The sequence below is a fragment of the Salmo trutta genome, chromosome 20 (assembly GCF_901001165.1).
Source record: "Salmo trutta chromosome 20, fSalTru1.1, whole genome shotgun sequence".
Classification (NCBI taxonomy): Eukaryota; Metazoa; Chordata; class Actinopteri; order Salmoniformes; family Salmonidae; genus Salmo; species Salmo trutta.
The window spans coordinates 26,814,607-26,834,067 of record NC_042976.1 but is presented as its reverse complement, the minus strand read 5'-3'; the positions used below and the strand labels follow the sequence as shown (position 1 = coordinate 26,834,067).

The 19,461-nt window shown below is 46.9% G+C and overlaps 1 protein-coding gene across 1 annotated transcript; it reads left to right on the top strand.

The window, feature by feature from the left end:
- Positions 1 to 1,189: 1,189 nt before the first annotated feature.
- On the top strand, positions 1,190 to 3,177 carry LOC115155352 (NAD(P)H dehydrogenase [quinone] 1). The gene is made up of 6 exons (XM_029701918.1): positions 1,190 to 1,277; positions 1,464 to 1,709; positions 1,805 to 1,935; positions 2,088 to 2,201; positions 2,309 to 2,410; positions 2,640 to 3,177. Exons 1-6 carry the CDS (start codon positions 1,274 to 1,276, stop codon positions 2,937 to 2,939), a joined length of 897 nt encoding a protein of 298 aa, XP_029557778.1. The 5' UTR covers positions 1,190 to 1,273; the 3' UTR covers positions 2,940 to 3,177.
- The last annotated feature ends 16,284 nt before the right edge of the window (positions 3,178 to 19,461 follow it).

The following is a 19,461-nucleotide window of genomic DNA, read 5'->3' as shown; positions in this document are numbered from 1 at the left end:
ACTCTAATAGCTGCTGTAAATTGGACAGTGCATTTAGATTAACAAGAATTTAAGCTTTCTGACAATATCAGATATGTCTATGTCCTGGGAAATGTTCTATTTACTTACAACCTTGTGCTAATAGCATTAGCCTACGTTAGCTCAACCGTCCCATGGGGGACCCACCAATCCTGAAGAAGTTTAAAGGTGGGCTGCAGATGTTTCCTTTGTGTGCCCCAGTCTGACACCTAACCGTACCCAACAGGATACACCCTCACAACAGAGTGAGACAAATACCACTCCAGTACAACACATGATATAGGCAAGACTCACAAGAAACATATCCCCAAGCAAAACATATGACACATGCACTTGGCGAATAAAGGTGATTCTGATTCTGATGTCATGCAAACAAGAGATAGGGAGAGAAGGAGAGAACGGGGTGACAAACTGAACATGTGTCTCACTCATGTTCTGGTGCATGCTGTGTTTGCATGCATGCATACCCATGTGATAATGTGTAGCAGTTGTTTCTTAGTACCCCTGTGGGGACCGGGTTGGTGTGTGTGTGTGTGTGTGTGTGTGTGTGTGTGTGTGTGTGTGTGTGTGTGTGTGTGTGTTTCCGAGGCTGGCTTTGATGCCTGTTTGGACAGGGTTCCTTTTCATGAGACCGCAACCCGTGAGTCAGTTCAACGACAGAGACACCACTGCCTGGAGAGGGGAAGTCTAACAGAACTACAGCACAGAGCTACTCAACCGCATCTGCACAGTGCCTATAGCCATGTTATACGCAACACACGCAAACACACATTGACGCCAGCATGCAAGTAATGTAAGCTCACACACACCTGTACATGTACACATGCACGCACACACGCTTGGTTGGGCTCGGACAGGGGTCCCACATTGGCCTGCACCACAGGATACAAATATTGTCCAGAATAGCTTCAACACTACTTGGCATGTTTCACCGGCAATAAGAAACACTGTCCAAAACTGGGATTGGTTTAACTTGTGTTCATCACAATAGTACATTGGCTAAGCAGTTGGCAGGTTGACTATATAATAGTGTGTGAACATGTGAACGTGAGAGAGGGGGAGAAGGAGAGACGACAGACTGATTGATTGATTGACTGACAGATGATTAGCTTGATTTCTGATTGACAGGCAGCTGTGTGAGATGATATGTTTGGTGCAGGAGGGCAGTATAAAAGCAGCCATCTCAGCCCTCTGTCAGTATGTGCTAGTTTCCATCCAAACCAGCTTTACTCTTAGTGCAGCAGACAGCACTAAAATGGGTGAGAGTTTGTTAACAGTCTTAACTGGTTTTTGTGCATTCCAGACAGGGCCCCTTTTGACCTTGTCTTTATGCTAGAAAAACTACTGTAGTTTTACTATTTTTTTTTGTAAGAAAAGCATTGTCTAACTACAATACTTTGCTTGTTGAAGTGTTTGTTTGGCTTATCTGTGGTCTTGTGTTGCAGCTGAGAAGATACTGATCGTGTACGCCCACCAGAGTGCTGGATCATTTAATGTGTGGCTTATCTGTGGTCTTGTGTTGCAGCTGAAGAAGATACTGATCGTGTACGCCCACCAGAGTGCTGGATCATTTAATGCTGCAGCCAAAGACGCGGCTGTGAAAGTTCTGACATCTCAGGGCTGTAAGGTGGAGGTGTCTGACCTCTATGCCATGAAGTTCAAAGCCTCTGCTACTGCTGAAGATGTCACTGGTAAGTCTGACCCATAAGTTCCTTAATTACAGTAGTGAATGATCCTTTTTTTTAAATATATTTTTACCTTGACTGGTTCTGTCATGCTTTCCCAGGGACGGTGAAGGATGCTGAACACTTCCAGTACGGAGAGGAGACCATGCTGGCATGGAAGGAGGGCCGACTCTCTGCTGACATCACTGAGGAACACCGCAAACTTTCTGAAGCGGCGGTTGTCGTATTCCAGGTAAGCTCTCCAGCAGTACTACTAAATGTCTTAAGGAAATTGGCTTTGGCCTATTAATAGTGTAGAACCTTCAGCTCTTACAATGACTGTTTGTCTGGTGGTTGACATGAACCCACTCCAGGTTGCTTAGTGTCTGCCATTTTCTGTCCCAGTTCCCAATGTACTGGTTCACTGTTCCTGCCATCATGAAGGGCTGGATGGACCGGGTCCTCACACTGGGGTTTGCATACACCTCAGAGAAGCGGTACAGCCAGGGCATCTTCAAGGTAAGGGAGACGATCGCACATAGTCACTGTTAAACTTCAAACAGTTGCTCCTATTCTTTGGTCCCTCCATATCATTCACCTGATTTTGTTTCCCTGTCTTCCTCCAGGACAAGAAAGCCATGCTATCTTTCACCACTGGATCCCATGAGTCCATGTTCAGTGCCAATGGCATCAATGGAGACATGAATGTCACCCTGTGGCCACTGCAGGTATGTTAGGCTTGGCTGACACTACCAGCATGTTGACTGCTGTAGCATAATATCCCCACTTGACGTCTGCTTTTCTTACAAGCATTTCAATTCCAGATTGGAAAGTGATCATTTCAATTCCAGATTGGCAAGTGATCATTTCAATGATGGGAGGATTGCGGCATTGGACAACTCATGTTTATTCACCTTGAGCATGTTTACTAAACCAGTTAATTGTCTTCCCCTATAGAATGGCATCCTGCACTACTGTGGCTTCCAGGTTCTGGCTCCTCAGATCTTCTGGCCTCCACCCCACATTCCATCTGAATCTCGCTGCAGTATGCTGGAGGCATGGCGCACACGGCTGGAAGGGCTTCTGGGAGAAACTCCGCTCTACTTCACCCCCTCAGACAGCTTTGATGGTGGGCGGGGCTTCCAGCTTAAAGAGGATATCCAGGAGAAGCATGCAGCCAAGAAGTTCGGCCTGACTGTTGGAACCCACCTGGGCAAGCCCCTCCCACCCAACAGCCAGATCAAAGCTGGGGTGTGAAGGATTCTGGGATAATGTCCTGCTCTTCTGTACCTGGGTAGTTGACGTAACAACCTTTGACATGATGGCAAATGAAATGACTTAAATTGGGTAGCTTGTGATATTACTAAAACCTTCAATCATGAGTAAAGTCATGCATCATTTTGTCTTAATGTTGAACCTGATGTGACAACTGTCCACTGGTGTGACTGTTCTCATTAAGGTTGTGAAGGTAACTAATTAAAACAAATTCCCTTCACCTGCTCTTGTAGTTCTTACAGTTTATTTCAAGGCACAATAGTCCCAAGTCTACTAATATTTCCAACTAGTTGTGATTTTGCTCACTTAAGTAATGTCCACTTCGTGTGACACCATTCTGTTTGATTTACTCAAGCATTTGGGCACTATTGCACAGGGGAGGGTTCTCTTGCAATGAAGTACAGAAGACATTGCTGGTGCACAGCCTGGTAAGCTTTATTAGAAACATATTTATCAAAGTATTGTGATGAAAAAGGTCAGTTTCTTAGTCCTTTGGGCTAACTATTACTTTATAAATTACCATGTAGCTGTCAAGTCCTGACCATAGAAAATAACTGCTTTCTATGGTAGCGTAGGTCAGAGGGTCATTGTCTCTAATTGGAGCTCATACTTAGGTCGTTTTCCCACCTGTGTTTGTGGGAGAGTTTGTAACGCTTCGTCACGTTTTTATATATTTTATAGTTTCAGTTTAATAAAGAAAATGGAACGATGCACACGCTTTGGTCCGCTCCTTCATCCTACGACAACCGTGACAAAGCAGCAAGCAGCGTGGTAAACGGGAATGGACATGGGAGGAAATCATGGATGGGGCAGGACCCTGGACTAGGCCCGGGGAGTATCGCCATCCTAAGGAGATTGAAGCAGTGAGAGCAGAATGGCAATATTACGAGCCGTTATACCATCAAGGTAAGCAGGCGGAGACGGCGAGAGAGGAACGGCGACAATACGAGGAACTAGCACGGCAACAACGGAAGCCCGAGAGGCAGCTAAAAAAAAAAATTGTGTGGGGGGGGGCACATGGGGAGTTTGGAGTCCGGTTTGGGACCTGAGCCAACTCCTCGTGGAGAGCTGAGGGGCGAACCAGAGCCAGTCAGGGAGACGAGTGAGGAACTCGACGCAAGATTCCGGAGAGAGGTGTTAGCACGCCCACTCTGCAGCGCTCTCAAGTCTGAGGAGCGTGACACCAGTCCGGTGTCATATGCACCTGTTTCACGCATCTGGTCTTCAGTGTGCCTCCCCAGTCTGGTACGTCCTGTGTCTCCACGCACTCGCTTGAGGGAGTGTGTGACCTGTCAGGCACCATGTTTTGCGGTGATACGCACGGTGTCTCCAGTGCGTATTCACAGCCCAGTGCGTCCTGTGCCAGCGCCCCGCACTTGCCGGGCTAAAGTGAGCATCCAGCCAGGACGGATTGTGCCAGCGCTATGCTCCAGACCTCCAGTGCGCCTCCACAGCCCAGTACGCCCTGTGCCTGCTCCTCGTACTCGCCCTGAAGTGCGTGTCACCAGTCTGGTGCCACCTGTGCCAGCCCCACGCATCAAGCCTCCAGGGCGCCTGCCCAGTCCGGGGTGTCCTGTTCCTGCTCCCCGCACTCGCCCTGAGGTGCGTGTTACCAGTCTGGTGCCACCTGTACCAGCCCCACGCATCAGGCCTCCAGTGCGCATTCCCAGTCCGGAGCTTCCGGCGACAGTTCCCAGTCCGGTGACATAAAAGCGGAGGGATCAGTGGGCGGAGCGGGGGTTACGCCCCGAACTGTAGCTGCCTCCTCTGCTGGAGGATCCGCGGGATGAGAAGGTTCTTCGTCCAGCACCAGAGCCGCCACCCACCCTAACCCTCCCTTTGGGAGGGGGGGGGGGGGGGGGGGTACTGTCACGTCCTGAGTATAGAAAGCTGTTATTTTCTATGGTCAGGGCGTGACAGGTTTTTTTCTAGTTTAGATTTTCTATGTTATGTTCTAGTTTTTGTATTTCTATGTTGGGTTTTGTTGGGATGATCTCCAATTAGAGGCAGCTGGTCATCGTTGTCTCTAATTGGAGATCATACTTAAGTAGTTGTTTTTCCCACCTGGGTTTGTGGGAGATTGTTTTTGAGTAAGTATGTTGTAACTCTTCGTCACGGTTTGTTGTTTTGCTCATTCAGTTTATTTGTATGTATTGCATAGTTTCACAGTTTAATAAAGAAAATGTGGAACGATACACACGCTGCGCTTTGGTCCGCTCCTTCATCCTACGACAACCGTGACAGTAGCCTGAGATTTCCAACAGAGACGATGAGATATATACATACTTATTGGTATGATGTACCAGAGCAAATGGCTGTCACTCCAGGGGATAGGTTAATGGCTTCTATGAGGACCTTTTTAGACTTCAAGTTGTGTTGGTTGCATACACATTTAGCAGGTGTTATTGCAGGTGTAGCGAAATGCTTGTGTTCCTAGCGCCAGCAGTACAGTATCTCACAATGCACACCTAAAAAGTTCAAATGGAATGTACTTCTTGGAATACTTTTTCTACAATGTAGAAAATTGTAAAAACAAAGAAACCCTTGAATGAGTAGGTTTTAACTTTTGACTGGTACTGTATTGTGCATGCAATGTGGCCGGTTTAGTCAGCTTGTAAGAAACGTCTACCACATCCATGGTAGCAGGAGGCATGCAATTATCCACTCCCTACTCTGGGAGGTAGTGAAAACAATATGGGTCCCTTTAATTGTAATGTGTATACTATAAATCCTTTAATGAGGATCCATTACTGATATTTAGAACTGATTGGAAGCATTTTTTCAGTCGTCATAAACTTCTGAAAGCATCATTAATGATTGCAAGTGTATTGTCCATCGGGGTGATAATGTCCTATGTGTGATGCTGATAAAAGGAAAAACATGAGTTGTCTTGGACAAAATGCTAGCATTGTTACGCATGAGGCAGGTGACATACACAAGTAAGCTTATTGCTTTTTTTCTACGTTTACAAAAATGACATTCTTACCCAAAACGTAATGGCAAGACACTTGGTTCACATTATACAAGGAAATGTTTTTCAATTGAAATGCAAGAATTTGATTTCCTGGAATATCAGTTACAGAAGAAACTAATAATGAATAAAAATAAGTTTGTCTATTCGAGAATCGTATGTCACACTGAGGACAAGTTCAAGGGACTAAGCATTACATGGTTCATTAAATTCATTATCTTAAGATTTAAGGTGGCCATATAGCATTTTGAGTTGTTTAGATAGTTGCAACAAACCATGTTTTTTCTTGAATTTTAGAATAAACTATTTGCTTTTTTGCATATAGCAACTATCCACATGCTGTTTATGCTCTTAATCACAAATAAATTACTTATTGGTTATCCTTAGAAATGGTGTTCTCTTCAACAATTATGGTAGTATATGGCTTTAACTGTAGAGGGTGTTGACCCTCTACAACCTTTGTGATTATTATTAGAACCTGCTGGTCATCTATGAACATCTTGAAGAACGATCTGGCCTTAATGGCCATGTACTCTTATAATCTCCACCCGGCACAGCCAGAAGTGGACTGGCCACCCCTCAGAGCCTGGTTCCTCTCTAGGGAGTTTTTCCTAGCCACTGTGCTTCTACATCTGCATTGCTTGCTGTTTTAGGGGACATCTGTTTTGATGTAAAAAGGGCATTATAAATACATTTGATGGAACTGACGTTGCTTAATTGGTTAACTTTCTATAAGGGAAAAGGGCGAGACCCAGATGCAGACACGGGAGGCAGATGGTTTGAGTCTCTGATATTTATTAGTATCCAAGGGGCAGGCGAGAGAATGGTCGTGGACAGGCAAAAGATCATAACAACGCCAGAGTCCAGGAGGTACGGAGTGACAGGCAGGCTCGAGGTCAGGCCAGACAGGCTCGAGGTCAGGCCAGGCAGTATGGTCAGGCAGGCAGGTTCAGAGTCAAGTTTCAAAACCAGGAGGACTAGCCAAAAAACAACAACACCAAACTGGGATCAAGCAGGAGCCCGGCATAACACGCTGGTTGACTTGACAAAAGAAGACAAACTGGCACAGACAGACAGAAAACACAGGTATAAATACCCAGGGGATAATGGGGAAGATGGGTGACACCTGGAGAGGGTGGAGACAAGCACAAGGACAGGTGAAACAGATCAGGGTGTGACACTTTGAGTAATTTCAACTTTCACGATAATAGTTTCTGACTCATTCAGGTCTTTAGTGTAGGGGAGGGTTGGGTAAGTTGGGCCACCCTTGTTTCTAGGAAAGAGTGTTCTATACATCAGTTGGTGTCTCTGTAAGCTTCAAACAGAAGTCCTAAACCTAGCATGAAAGTGCATCCTTGTAGCTGTGTGGGCTAATATAGTGAACACGTTTGAGCCAATGGCCATGGGGTAAGTTGAGTCAATGGTTGAGCCAATAACAAGATGAGCAAATGGGCAGGGCCTTTCCTATGTTAAAAGTAAAAAATAAAATAAAAACTGTTAGCCCGTGTTAAAAGATGCTTACAATTATTAAAATACAAAGTGATTGTGCTGAATTGTGTTTGGGAAATAAAGATGGACATGGTTTTAAAAAGGTAATGGTAATATTTAATTCAGTACAGAAATGTGTAGATCGGCTTAACTTACCCTGTCCTGCGGCTCAACTTACCCTGTCCCGCGGCTCAACTTACCCTGTCCCGCGGCTCAACTTACCTTGTCCCGCGGCTCAACTTACCCTGTCCCGCGGCTCAACTTACCCTGTCCCGCGGCTCAACTTACCCTGTCCCGCGGCTCAACTTACCCTGTCCCGCGGCTCAACTTACCCTGTCCCGCGGCTCAACTTACCCTGTCCTGCGGCTCAATTTACCCCATACCCAGAGTAAGTTGTTGTGCCAAAATACCAAGCTGTGTTTTCAAAACTGCAATGTTTACATGAATTCTGATTTATTTCCAGGGACACAACAATATGTAGATATCTTTGTTAGAAAGAGTACTATATTCCTCCTGAGGTCTATTTCAAATGTTGGAACCAATTAGGTCAATTACTTTGACGATTAACACCGCCATTCACAAAGGTTTATTTGGAAGGGATGTAAATACAGCACAAATGTAGCTTTAATTTAAGAAAGCTAAGGACACCACCCAGTGCTCTCACTATCACCCCCTGTCTTTGATTAACACAGATATTCAACTATTTTCAGAAATTCTGTTGTCTTGTTTGAAACTTACTTACCTAAATTGATACATCTGGACAAAAGCGGGTTTGTTCAAAAACTATTATCCTCAGATAACCTCTGTCGTGTATTACCTATCTTATATGCTTCATCAGAAACCAAAGTTTCTTAGGCAGTTTATCTCTCAATGCAAAAAAAGCTTTTGATAGATTAGAATGGTCATAGCTTTGGTCAGTTTTTGAATATATGGGACCTTTGCTCCAATTTCATATGGTTAAAATACTATATGCCAATCTCTCAGCCATAGCAATAACAGGCGATACCTGCTCTGTACTGTTCATAATAACAAGAAAGTAGCCAGCAAGATGCTATTTTTGTCTTTGGGGCCCCTGCCCCAGGCAATTCTACAATCGAAAGAAATGACACCAATATCTCAATTCTACAGCTCATGTCATCTCATTATATACCGACGATGTCTTACTTTATCTAGACAACGTATCTCAAGCCCTCCCAAAAGATTGTAAACAAATTCAGCTCCATCTCAAGTTATAAAATATATCAAACAAAATCAGCCTTACTGCCTCTCAAGACCCCGATGGAGGACTCCATCTCTACTTATGGAATCCCAATCATTTCCCTTTGAATTATTTGGGAGTAGATATATTTTCTTCCTTAGATAAAACCATTTCCAGAAACTTTAACAGAACGCCCAAATCGATTCAATCCGACCTCAGTGGATGGACTAATTTCCCAGTTACATTAACCGGCAGAATATCTATCGTAAACATGTATATATTGCCACAGCTGAATTTGTGTAGTTCAATGCTTCCCTTGTCTCCCGCTTTTGGGATACAATCCATAGTGTGGTCTGAAAATGTAATAAATTACCAAACTTGCAAAGGGCGAAAGACGTAGCAGGACTATCCGTGCCAAACTTTTAATTGTATTTCCAGGCACTAGCATTTCGTCCCATCCTAAATTGGTTTACAAATTATTCTTCCAACCCCTGTGTCACGTCCTGACCAGTATAAGGGTTGTTATTGTAGTTTGGTCAGTACGTGGTAGAGGGTATTTTGTTTATGTGGTTCGGGGTGGTGATTTATTTAGTAGGGTGTTGGTTTAGTTAGTTCCGGAGGAAGGAGCGGCAACAGGTGGAATATCGGGAGACATGGGCAGAGATGAGGATAAGAATTTCCAGGGCTATGGAGGAGTTAAGGGAGCCTGAGAGGCAGCCCCAATACATTTTTTTGGGGGGGGCACATGGGTAGTTTGGCTGGGCGAGGATTGAGCCCCAGGCCAAATCCCCGTACCTTTCCCAAACAATCAGTGACTGGACAGTTCCCGTGCTTCGGGGTGATGGGTGCTGTGACGAGGCCAGGTATTTTCAGGCCGGTACGCGCAGTACCAGCGCCCCGCATTTGCCAGGGGGAAGTGGGCATCCAGCCAGTAAGGGCGATGCCAGTTCTGCGCTCGAGACCGCCAGTAAGCCTCTACGGTCCAGTGTTTCCCGCTCCACGCACTAGCCCTGAGGTGCGTGTCTCCAATCTGGCACATCCTAAGCCAGCACCACGCATCAAGCTTCCAGTGTGTCAGCCTAGTCCAGTATGTCCTGTTCCCGCTCTCCGCACTAGCCCTGAGGTGCGTGTCCCCAAACTGGCACGTCCAGTACCAGCACCACGCATCAGGCTTCCAGTGCGTAATAGTAGTTCCTCTCGGCCGGTTCCTGCTTCCCGCACTAGCCCTAGGGTGCGTGTCGCCAGCCTGGTATCTCCTCTACCAGCCCCACGCATCAGGCTTCCAGTGCGTCAGTCCAGCCTCGAGAGTTCGGAGACAGTGCCCCGTCCAGAGTATCCGGCAACAGTGCCCCGTCCAGAGTATCCGGCAACAGTGCCCCGTCCAGAGTATCCGGCAACAGTGTGCAGTCCGGAACCGAGGGAGTCTGCCTGCGACCCGGAACCGAGGGAGTCTGCCTGCGATTCGGAACCGGGTGAGTCAGCCTGCGGTTCGGAACAGGGTGAAATGGAAATTACTGTGAACTGAATGAGTCTGCTTACAGTTGCGAACTGAGTGAGTCGGCCTACGATCTGGAACTGAGTGAGTCTGCCTACGACCCGGAACGGAGTGAGTCTGCCTACGGTCCAGAATCTAGAGACTTTGTCTACAGTCTGGAGGACAGTAGCCAGAACCACCTCCTGTATAGGTGGGTTGGGGAGGGGGGGGTGTAGCACAAGTGACGGCAGCCACCCTCCCTTCCCTCCCTTTAGTGTAGGGGGAATTTTTTGTTGTTTTGTGGTTTTTTGTTTATGAGGTGCATCCGGGGTCTGCACCTTTAGGGGGGGGGGGTACTGTCACGTCCTGACCAGTATAAGGGTTGTTATTGTAGTTTGGTCAGGACGTGGCAGAGGGTATTTTGTTTATGTGTTTCGGGGTGGTGATTTATTTAGTAGGGTGTTGGTTTAGTTAGTTCTGGGTTATGTTCTATGTTTGTATTTCTATGTGGTCTCTAGTCTTTTGTATTTCTATGTCTAGTTTATTGGGGTTGGACTCTCAATAGGAGGCAGGTGTTTTCTAGTTGCCTCTGATTGAGAGTCCTATATATGGGTATGTGTTTGGTTAAGTGGTGTGGGAGATTGTTCTTGGATTGCTGTGTTGCCTTCAAGACTGTTATTTTGTCGTTCATCGTTTTGTTATTTTTGTATACGTGTTTGTTTATTTTTTTTCCTTCTTTTCCCGTCAATAAAGAAGATGAGTATACATGTCCCTGCTGCGTTTTGGTCCTCTCCTTACGACAACTGTGACATCCTGGCTGAGTATGGAAAGAAATATGGTGTCTCCTATTGTCCTGGAAGAGGTGGTTTTTGTTGATATATTCCTTAAACAATATAAGTGACACTTTGGTCCTATTATTGCTCACACAATTTCTGTTTGGGCACAAACTTGAAAAACAATGCATGCCCAAATGTGGAATCTGTACCCTTATCAATATTATGGACAGTAATGGTTTGAGAACATTCAATATTTAAAAGACACATACACATACTCATTACCAGGCAACTGCTTTTTTCTATATTTACATCTTAGGTCAGCTATGCTGGCCAATGGAGTCCCTTGAGAAACCCAACTACCAAACCATCCAATGATGGGATTTATAAATACATTATTTTGGCTCCCGAAATTACTGATCTCTATGTATAACAACTTTGGGAAAGCTGATATTCTGAGCTTGCAATTAAACAAGTATGGTCCACTGATCTAAGTGAATCTGAACAACACTTTAACTGGAACAGAATATGAAAGAATTTGACCTTGGCATCTCGCAATTTGAACCATCAATTTATACATTTTAAATTTGTTTAAGACCAAGGAAAAGTTTTACGACAATTGTCCCCAACTCCCAACTGTTCACTATTTTTTTTATTTCAGGCCCACAGGGAAGGGGTGGGGTTTCTCTGGTTGCCGGGAGGGGGAGGGTGGATTTATGTACTTTTTGAAAAAAAAAAAAAAAAAAAAAAAACTAAACTTACCCCACTCTCCCCTAGTTTACTAATCTTGAATGGTAACTCCTGGGTTTAGGCTCAGTAATTTGCTATGGGCACAAAAGCAGCCGCATTACAGTCAGTTCTGTTGAATCTACATCAGGCCATCTGATCTTTAGTAGTTCAAGTCTGTCAGTTCATACCCTCCCCACAAAGACATGTTGGTGAACTTTCTGCAGTTTCCCACTGTGCAGCAGCTTGAGGCCTCAGACCTTTCTCCCTCTCTCCTAGAGAATAGGCTTTTGTTTGGGTCGACAGGAAAAGGGGCCTGTACCCTGCCACTCCAAGCCATCAGCCTCTAGACTGAGAGAGGAAATGGATCCATGCAGTCAGATGTAGACTGAAGTCTGGCATGTAGGAGCTAAGAGAAGGCTTTCTACAGGCAAGATCTCACCAGGTCGCATGGTGCTTTGTTTACATCAGCACTACAAGCTATTGCATTGTGTTATGAAACTTCTCTGCTTCTGTTCATTCCTGTTCAGGCTTTTTCAGCTATCAAAACCATTTGAAACTGTTCAGTGATCCTGAACGTACCTTAGCGACCTGGTATCTGTGGCTGCTTGGTGTGTGAGAAGACTCTCTGTTCGATGGTTCCCATGTGGTGTTTGGAGCCAGTGGGAGCACTCTCGTTTTGGCTGAACGCACCCCTTTCCACACGCCCCTCTGTGGTTCACCACACGGCAGAGGCATACTGAGAACATGGTTAGAATGCTTGGAGTTCACTGGGACGGCTGTTACAGAACACAGGAAGAAAGACCGCACAGCTAAAGGGTCAAGGGGTAGCTGATGCGTTTTATGGTGTTTATGTGAGGGAGAGTATAGTTATGACGTAGGGCCAGGAGATTTTCCTGAACTTCTAATTGAGGTTTCTGACATCTAACATTCGCCAAGTAAAGAGCAGAAATAGTTGAAGGGTCAGGATATGTTTGTATAGAGAAATCCTGGTCTCCAGTCCTGTGCCCATCCTGCTCTGGGTTGTGACTAGATGGAGTGCAGCTATGACCGGAAGTGACTTTTGTAGCAGGTTAGGAGAGCATTTTAGCTAACCCTAACCTTAACTATTTTCCTAACCTTAACCTACGTTAGTTCTCCTAACCTGCTGCGTAACTTCTCCTAACCTGCTACGAAAAAGTCCCTGTATACTACCTAGTAAAAACCCCTGCTCTGCTATTGTCCTCCATGGTTCTCCCACACTTTAAGGAAGGCCATTCTCCACACAATCAATGGGAGGAAGTGGGCACTCTCTTCCCAGGCCCAGAGCCCGGCTGTCCGGAAGAGCAGATCTGGATCTCTCAGGGAGCCAAAATACGCACATCCATTGAGAAAAACCTTTCTGGCACAGTGTTTGAAGCTGGACAGACAGGTGTGAAACACACACACAAACCAACATATGTTTTTAAAGGCACTGGTTAAAAATATCCAATATAAGCCAAGAGTAACTAAGACTTGCATAATGTAAGGGGAAAAGTAGGCACCTTAACTGACTCACCAAAAATGACATTAGACCACTTACTGTCACGGTTGTCGTCGGTGAAAGAGGACCAAAACGCAGCAGGTACGTGTATGCTCATCTTGAGAATTTATTAACTTTAAAAATGAACATACAAAAATAACAAAGAAACGAACGAACGATCAACAAACAGTCTGGTAAAGCATAAGGCTGAACACAGAACAATCACCCACAAATAACAACCACAAACACACCCTAATATATGGGACTCTCAATCAAATGCAGATAGACAACACCTGCCTTCAACTGAGAGTCCCAACCCCAATCAACACAACATAGAAACACACTCACCAGACTAGACATAGAAATACATAAACATAGACTATAAACCAAAACCCCGGAAATACTAAATCAAACACCCTTTTACCAAACACACCACCCTGAACCACATAAAACAAATACCCTCTGTCACGTCCTGACCAAACTACAATACTAATTAACCCTTATACTGGCCAGGACGTGACAGTACCCCCCCCTTAAAGGTGCTAACCCCGGAAGCACCTTTAAAACAAAAAACAAAACAAAAACAACAACCCCAAACAACAAAACAAAAATTCCCCTCTACTAAAGGGAGGGAAGGGAGGGTGGCTGCCGTCAACGACGGCACTGTGCTACACCCCCCCCCTCCCCAACCCACCTATATCAGGAGGTGGCTCCGGTTCAGGCCTTTCCCGGCAGTCGGGCCACTCTGGCAGTCGGGGCAGTCTGGCAACTCGGGGCAGTCTGGCAACTCGGGGCAGTCTGGGCAGTCTGGCCACTCGGGGCAGTCTGGCCACTCGGGACAGTCTGGGCAGTCTGGCCACTCGGGACAGTCTGGGCAGTCTGGCCACTCGGGACAGTCTGGGCAGTCTGGGCAGTCTGGCCACTCGGGACAGTCTGGGCAGTCTGGCCACTCGGGACAGTCTGGGCAGTCTGGCCACTCGGGACAGTCTGGGCAGTCTGGCCACTCGGGACGTTCAGGGCAGTCTGGCCACTCCGGCCGTTCAGGGCAGTCTGGCCACTCCGGCCGTTCAGGGCAGTCTGGCCACTCCGGCCGTTCAGGGCAGTCTGGCCACTCCGGCCGTTCAGGGCAGTCTGGCCACTCCGGCAGTTCAGCGCAGTCTGGCCACTCCGGCAGTTCAGCGCAGTCTGGCCACTCCGGCAGTTCAGGGCAGTCTGGCCACTCCGGCAGTTCAGGGCAGTCTGGCCACTCCGGCAGTTCAGGGCAGTCTGGCCACTCCGGCAGTTCAGGGCAGTCTGGCCACTCCGGCAGTTCAGCGCAGTCTGGCCACTCCGGCAGTTCAGCGCAGTCTGGCCACTCCGGCAGTTCAGGGCAGTCTGGCCACTCCGGCAGTTCAGGGCAGTCTGGCCACTCCGGCAGTTCAGGGCAGTCTGGCCACTCCGGCAGTTTAGCGCAGTCTGGCCACTCCGGCAGTTCAGCGCAGTCTGACCACTCCGACGACTGTTGACTGGCGGGAAGCTCCGACGACTGTTGACTGGCGAGGCTGGGTTTACGCACTTGCAGGCTAGTGCGGGGAGCGGGAACAGGATGAGTCGGACTGGGTTGACGCACTTCCGGGTCCGCACGAGAGACAGGAGCTGGAAACCCAGGGCTATGGAGGCGCACAGCCGGTCTAGATCTTACCTCCTGCACAACCCGCCTTGGCTGGATGGAACTAGTAGCCCTGTACGAGCGGAGTGCTCAAACAGGGCAGACTGGGCTGTGCAGGGGCCTGATGGTAGCCGTGCGTAGAGCGGGAGTTGGGTAGCCTGGTCCTCGGAGGCGTACCGGCGACCAGATGCGCTGCGCAGGCATCCTCCTACCAGGCTGGATGCCCGCTCTAGCACGGCACCTGCGAGGGGCTGGAATAACTCGCACCGGACTGTGCGTGCGTATGGGTGAGATAGTGCGCTTCTCAGCGAAACTTAGCGCTCTCCACCCCATACGCTCCTCCATATAACCACGGGTAGCTGGCTTCCGGCTCTTCCTTCGCCTAGCCAAACTACCCGTGTGCCCCCCCAAAATTTTTTTATTGGGGGTGCCTCTCGTGCTTCTCCCTCAGCGCGTCTCTGGCCTCGTACCACCGCCTCTCTGCCTTGGCTGCCTCAATTTCCCACTGCGGGCGGCGATACTCCCCAGCCTGGTGCCAAGGTCCGGCCCCGTCCAGAACTTCCTCCCAAGTCCACTTCTCCCGCCAGTCCAACTCAAACGCCGTCTGCTTCTTCCTCTGCTGCTTGGTCCTTGAGTGGTGGGTGATTCTGTCACGGTTGTCGTCGGTGAAAGAGGACCAAAACGCAGCAGGTACGTGTATGCTCATCTTGAGAATTTATTAACTTTAAAAATGAACATACAAAAATAACAAAGAAACGAACGAACGATCAACAAACAGTCTGGTAAAGCATAAGGCTGAACACAGAACAATCACCCACAAATAACAACCACAAACACACCCTAATATATGGGACTCTTAATCAAAGGCAGATAGACAACACCTGCCTTCAACTGAGAGTCCCAACCCCAATCAACACAACATAGAAACACACTCACCAGACTAGACATAGAAATACATAAACATAGACTATAAACCAAAACCCCGGAAATACTAAATCAAACACCCTTTTACCAAACACACCACCCTGAACCACATAAAACAAATACCCTCTGTCACGTCCTGACCAAACTACAATACTAATTAACCCTTATACTGGCCAGGACGTGACACTTACAATGAGCCAATTCACTGAATTAAATGGATATGACACTTTTAAGATCAGTTACTATATTATATTACCAGTTTGAAAGACTTTGAATAATATGACATTGAATTTTTCCAACCCAAAGGCTGCCTAGGTATCAGGGGAGAGGTTTGAATGTCTGTTTATTAGATAATGCAGCGGTGAGCCATTGAAGTGTGCTGTGATTGATCTGTTTTCCTCTAGCCACGGGGTGTTTTGATGGGGCAGTAAATGAGTCTCTGTTTGAGCCAGACGTAACAGGGTTAACGATGGGTCAGTCACTAAAAATGATGACCCACAGCAGGGTACGAGGAGAGAGACAGAGGGTGAGAGGGATGGCGAAAAATAGAGTGAGGGAGAGAGATCCCACTGGGCACAGACGTCAATTCAACGTCTATTCCACGTTGGTTCAAGGTAATTTCATTGAAATGACGTGGAAACAGCGTTGATTAAACCAGCGTGTGCCCAGTGGGATGGGGTGGAAAGGGAGAGAGGGGGAGAGTATGGGAAAAGGAGAAAGTTTGGGAGGAGGGGTATAGAAAAAGGGGGGGGGAGAAAGTGAGAGAGAGAAAGAGTGAGAAATGGAGGAGAAGAGGTGTAGACTGAAGGAGATTTATATGACCCATGTGTTATCCTTTCACGCTGTCAGAACACACATTAAAAAACAATCAATTACCTCCTGAGAAAGAAAACGGGGTTCCAACGTGTGTGTGCGTGCCTGCAATGTGTGTACAGTGTGTTAGGGGAGAGTGAGACAGGGTTCAGAACAGAGCAGCTGGATTGAGATTGACAGGCAGGAAAAGTGTGTAATCAACCACCAATGTCTACCTGCCTTCTTGCCACAGCCCCCCCCCCCCTCCACACAGGAGAGAGGTACAGCATGAAGACCCCCTCCCCCTCCACACAGGAGAGAGGTACAGCATGAATACCCCCTCCCCCTCCACACACCTCTAAACTAACAGTATGTCCTTTGTATGGTACCTTGTCATTATGGAACCAAGGAATTCAGTCAGTCTGATGTCTGAGTCCAATCCCCCTCCTGATGGACCAATCATAGTTCCCAACTTCACTTCCTCCATTAGTCTACATTGCAGTGTACTCCCTCCTAAAGCACTTATAGACTTAACTACGTTTTGACTTCCACCCTTAGTCTTTGTTATTTAGGGCAATTCTAACACAGTACCTTTTGATCGAAGCGCAGCATGTGGAGAGCTAAGCCTACATACGGACAGAGAGGACACACAGTATGCCTCTCATCAGTTGTGGAAGTGACTATACTGTAGGTTAATTACATGCTGTAGTCATTAGCTATGTCCCACCTCTGACCCACACTCTACTGTGGTGAATGCAGACGCACGCCTCCCGCCAGCCACATTTTAACCTGCCAGATTTACTGGCATCTGCTCTGAGAGACGGTTCTATCGACTTATTTTCCTCCTGTCGCACATTGTGTGTGTGTGTGTGTGTGTGTGTGTGTGTGTGTGTGTGTGTGTGTGTGTGTGTGTGTGTGTGTGTGTGTGTGTGTGTGTGTGTGTGTGTGTGTTAGCTCCAGAGAAGTCAGAAAGATCCTGTAAGGCAGTGGGCAAATACACACATTATGACCTCAGCTCTTAAGGTTAATGTTGCATTTAACTCAGTCAGCCATCAGGAATTCTCAACCACCAGCTGGAGAGGAACACGGCAACAAATAAGCTGTGTTGAATCACTAAAGTGCTCTATTTGAAATGGTTTGAATTGAGGAAACATAACCCTAAGGGAGAAAATATCACAACAAACACCAGCTCCTTCCTTCCTCTCTTTCCTCCACTTACTGGACTCCACGTCTTTCATCCTTTTATTTTCCTCTACTTCTGCTTCCACTGTGAAAATATCCTCTCTCTGTAGTAGGAGCGTACAGGAAGCCATTTTCACTGAAAACAGTGGGACTTCCTACACACCTTCTGGTCACTACAGTGTGTTTAAGGTTAAATGGCCCAGGATTCCTTAGGGAATGAACTGTATTTTATCCTCTAAGGACTCAAACATTCTCAGGACAGACCCCAGACAGATCTTTTATACCATGGATTAAGATCGATACAGCTCAGAACACACTCACATGGTGAGGCCTCCATTCCGGCTCTAATAAATGCCTCCACATCAGCCTGCATGGTCCTTCATTCCGGCTCTGATGAATAGAGTGCCAGGCACTAACAGGCTGACATGAGACAGTGACGGGCTGTTTCATATTTAATGGTAGAGTGTGAGTGCGACTGGGAGGCTCAGTGCAGCCTTGGTGGTTGGGGCTGTCAGAGCAGGTTTGGAGTGACAGGGTTAAGACTGGAGTCAGCCATTAGAATCCTCTCTAAAGCCCCTCTATGCTGTAATGAGAAGCAGATCTCGTCAGCCCCCTACCACACTATCTACAGCAGAGTCTGGGGACTGATGGGAGAAACGGGCAGAACTGCACACTCTCTCTCTCCCTCTGTCTCTGTCACTCTCTCTCCCGCCCTATCTCCCTCTATGTCCCTGTCACTCTCTCGCTTTCTCTGTCTCTGTGCCTGTCTTTCTCTCTCTCTCTCTGCCTCTCTATCTAACTATCTCTCTCTCTCTCTCTCTCTCTCTCTTACACATGTAGCTTTGCTGATGCATATCACCACATAGTCTAAAACTACAAAACACTACATCATCCGTCATATCCCTCGTCTGTGAGTAATGGGTGCACACAGTGATATTACTGTATTTACAATGTAACATAAGTTAAGCACTTGGTCATAAACAAGCCCTGAGGGAGGAATGGAGAGAACAGAGAGAAGAGAGAGGGAGGATGGATGAATGGGAGTGTTAGCACTCCTATCCCTCACTAGGAGCTCTAGGCGCACAGGGCTCAACTCCAGATGGCGGTTGGGTTGCCACATCCTGGCCGTAATCGCCCCGTAGCACTGTGTTCACCCTTGTGGACCATCGGAGGGTAAAACCACGAATGGGAACCACCTGGGATGGAGAGAAATAGCCAGAGGTAACTTTCCATCACGTGATTTTTACCCTGGCAACTCAGATCATTTGTACTCTACCATTGGAGTAAGGACCCAGCTAGCACATACCAATATGAAACCAAAAACATACGTTCCCACAACTTCCAAGGAACCAAATGTGCTAGCTAGGGGACTAGATACTTCTGAATACTGTATTATAGTGCAGGTTTTATGTTCCAGCTGTTTGATCCGTCCACATAGCTGGGTGTATACATTTCTTTATGTAATTTATTCTATCAAGCTGTTTGAGTCATTCTTTGTATCCTATTAAGCTGAGTGTTGGCTCCCCCATGTATGTTTATGTCTGCTGTTGCTAAACTCTGTTTTTTCAGTTTGAATAAGGAATGTAGTCGATTCAGATCTCAAAGATCGGATGGTCTTTTTGTTGACAGTATAGACAGTCTGTTTAGATGCCTGTTTAGATGTTCATAACTCACCAGTGGCTGGTTAGTTTACCCAGGCAATGTAACACAACGTTGAGCCCTCTAGGCTGTGGTGACAAGGTACCTGTGGCTGTGAGCAAGGCTTATTTTGTTTCCCTCAGCTCTGTCAAGAGGTGTTTAAAAAGACTGCACATTCCAGCAGAGTCC